At 34.6% G+C, this 3,607-nt stretch overlaps 1 protein-coding gene across 1 annotated transcript; it reads right to left on the bottom strand.

Moving 5' to 3' along the window:
* Positions 1-278: 278 nt before the first annotated feature.
* Positions 279-1,472, bottom strand: LOC129752327 (uncharacterized). The gene has a single exon (XM_055748113.1). The coding sequence runs from the start codon at positions 1,470-1,472 to the stop codon at positions 279-281; it is 1,194 nt and encodes a 397-aa protein (XP_055604088.1).
* Positions 1,473-3,607: the final 2,135 nt, after the last annotated feature.

Below are 3,607 nucleotides of genomic sequence, written 5' to 3' on the forward strand. Positions count from 1 at the left end.
ACTGGGCAAAATGACAAGCTTAGTTTTAACCAATTTGTGGAATTTTATTAATTTTGTTCAGTTGTTTTTTTAATTTTGTCTAATGAAGGCATTACTAATGATAGTGGTTGAACATTTGGTGAATTTAGTTTTTTTTTTTTTTTTTTATTCATAAACTTAAACTTATTTAAGGCAGTAACTTTTATAAGTTTTAATGTGCCGAGGATTCCACTTAAAACTAATATTAAAAACAGGAGTAGGGGAAGTAGAGGAAAGGGGAAAGGGAAAGGAAAAAGGGGTTATCTGGGTATTTGCTTGCGATTCTGTTGTGCGATGGTACTCGCACGAAGATCATAATTAAAATTTGTCCTTTCCTCACTGACAACTTCATTCACTGAAGAAGGGTGAGAAGCAACCGGAGGGGAGCTGGAAGAATTTCCTTCGATGAGAACTTTTTCTGTTACTGCTGGTGACGATACGTTCTTCTTCCGAGGCGGAGAAGTGCAATCCGATAATTTGTTGGTTTGCTGCGCTGATTGTGGAATTGTTGCTGGCTGTTGATGAACTCTTTTCTGCTGGGTGGTTTGCTGCTGTGGTTTCTTTTCTTCTGGTAGTGTTTTGTGTTGTGGTGTGTTCGATGAAGTAGATTGTTTTGGCTGGTTTTGGGTGACTCTTGCGTACGTTGGTAATGCGTTTTTATTTTCGGCTAGTCTTCGGGCGGATGAAATCGAAATATTGCTATCGGTGCTAAGTTTCAGTATTACTTCTTCTTTTTTCCATACCGGACAATCCCGAGAAACGGGAGCGTGCGGTCCTTTGCAGTTCTGACAAAACGGTTTTGATTTTGATGGGCAATTTTCGCTTTCATGCTGGCCTGAGCAAACATTACAAGCTTTTGGATTCTGACAACGGCTTTTCGGATGACCATACAGCAAGCAGTTTCTGCAGAGCAACGGTAAAGGGTAATAGGGGCGAGTGCGTACACGGAGGAGACCAAAGTCAATGAACTCTGGTACCACCGACGAGTTTATAGTCAGAATCAGTGTGGATGTGCCTACTATTCCTGTCGACGTTTTTTTAGTTATTCTGCGAACCTCAGTGATGTCTTGCGATGCTAGTTCCTTCTTAAGATCTTCCTCTGACATTTCATCTACTTCCGAGCAACGGATCACAAATTTTCGAATATTCAATTTCGGGTGGCGTCCAATTTCAATTGCTGTTCCATCGAGAAGATGCTTTAAGGTGGCAATCTTTCGAACTTGATCTAAACTTCGAATTTTTAGCACGTACCAGTTATTCTTCTTCTCGAAAAAGGCTCCTTCGATTTTTCCAGCATGTTGTTCTATCGTTCTTCCGATAACGAATGGGTTTTTCGGGAAACTCGCTCCTCCACGTCCTCTGAGCACAAGGTAATACAATTGTCCATGGATATTTTTTGGATCCATCCATTCCGGAACAGTCCGGTTAGGGTGGTCACCCGGTGACGGGCTCATCACCACAACTAATCCACTAAGCAAACAAAGCCTTTCAACGCGATGGGAAAGAAAAAATCCAACCGATCTCTTCGAAGGCAGAGAAACAACTCGGTGAATTTAGTTGTTTAAAGACAATTTCGAAAAATTGAGCTTGTTGATATTTGAATATTTTTTAAATTAATTAATTAATTAATTAATTTATTAATTATTAATTAACAGAACATCAGATAGTTCAATATAAGCATAAAGCTCTAGATAAAGATTGTTTATGAAAATGGATGAAATAGGAATGTGTGCGCATAAACTAATTTGCAGTTTGCCTTTTCTTGATTAAAGTGAATCAGTCACCATTTAAAGTTTCGTCCATGATGTAAGAATAAAACCATAATCAAAACTGAAAAAACTAATGAGCTTTCTGGGGCACATGTGCCAAAAACGTACGGGATTTTTTTAAACAACATTATATTTTCGAATTTTACGAGACCAACATAATCACCGAATATGTTTTGTTATAACAAAATCAACATAATTTGGACAAACAACATAAACATGTTTTCACAATCCTGAATATTGAAAATTCAAAACAAAAAGTACAAAATATAAAGAATTTTCTAAGATCTGCCAGATTAGACCAGCGGCTTTGGCTTATTTTTTAGAGTTCCAGTCATCTACGCTAAAATTCTTGAGATCGAATTCCGGGCATGTCATACATAGTATAGGGGAGGAGCGGGCTATATGCGCCTATTAAGTAGAACACTGATTTAATCAAATATCACATTGAATATGTGTACAAAAACTATATACACGTGTGCAGGAATCTGTTTTCTATACATTGAAGTAATTTTTATGTTAAAATTTTCTTCTGTTTCCAAGAAAATGATTTTATTCTAAGTGATGTCTAAAATGCCGAACCTGAAACCGTGTGGGCTAAATGCGCCTATTAATGTTTTGAACATAATTTCTGTTTTTTGGGCAATATTTTCGTATAATTTCATTGAAACTGCTAGAAAGCAATAATTTTCGTACGACAAAGCTGAAGTTTTTTAAAAATCTATGTATATTATAATTTTATGGAATAAGGCAAAAGTTAGGGTTGCCATACTATGGAGGCAGTACATCCATGAGAAAAACATTATCAAATCTTTTTTTAGATCTTCAATTCTCTCTTCAGATGTTATTCAGAGCTTAGATTTGAAGGTTCAATGATAAAAATTATTTATTTATTCTATTTAACCTGTTATTTTAGGATGGAGGCATTTTACAAACATGATGGGGGCATACAAAAACACTCTATTATTCCATTATATAATCATTATGAAACCTCCACAAAAGCTGAAATATGTTTAATTTCTTAAGTTCATTTGAGTAAGAAACAAAAACCATCCTCGTTTTTGTTTTAAGCTTCTTTACGTATAATTTTCAAAAGTCGAAATATTACATCAAAATGTATCAAAACCTTGTATGATTTTTTAAATTTTTTTGAGTATGTAAATTCATAAAATTCTTTCTTGCCTTATGTTCTAAGCGTATCACCCTCAAAATGCATTGGTCAGATAAGCTGTCTAGTCAGCCATTTCATCAAACAGCCGTAGGGTCATTTAACCCGATAGGCCCATTTAGGAAACCTTTCCCCTACTTTCTGTGGTCTGGTGGTTTTAGCAGTACGTGGTGGTTCAGAAGTACGCTTAGAGTTAAGGAAAGAAGATCTCTTCAACGAAACATGAAGTTTCACTGAGATCCTATGCGTGTGTGAAAGTTTTTAAGATTTTGAAACAAATTCAAATAAAATACAAAAGGATACAAAAAAACTTTATAAATAAGACAATAATAACAAACATTTTAAATAAAACACTTTAAGTACTGAGTCTCAAACATTATAAACATCAATAAATATCTGCTAAAAATTTATATAATTAATATGATTAATTCTTAGTTAAAGTAAAAAAAAATCAAAATCGAATGATTTTGTCAACACAAAGTTTCTGGTCATGTTGTGAAAATCGAACTGAGTGTTTACTGAAAAATGTCAACAACAAACTGAATAAATTTAAATCATATGCAAGCTCCATGGGAAAGGATTTTTAAAACATAAATTTCAATTCAGGTTTCCGGTGCATAGAATATCTATAAAATATCTTACAAGTATCATTATG

Source organism: Uranotaenia lowii, chromosome 3 (assembly GCF_029784155.1).
Source record: "Uranotaenia lowii strain MFRU-FL chromosome 3, ASM2978415v1, whole genome shotgun sequence".
In the NCBI taxonomy this organism is placed as follows: Eukaryota; Metazoa; Arthropoda; class Insecta; order Diptera; family Culicidae; genus Uranotaenia; species Uranotaenia lowii.

Bases quoted from the DNA above. Each gene is read 5' to 3' on its own strand.
- LOC129752327 (XM_055748113.1), bottom strand. From the start codon at position 1,472: ATGAGCCCGTCACCGGGTGACCACCCTAACCGGACTGTTCCGGAATGG.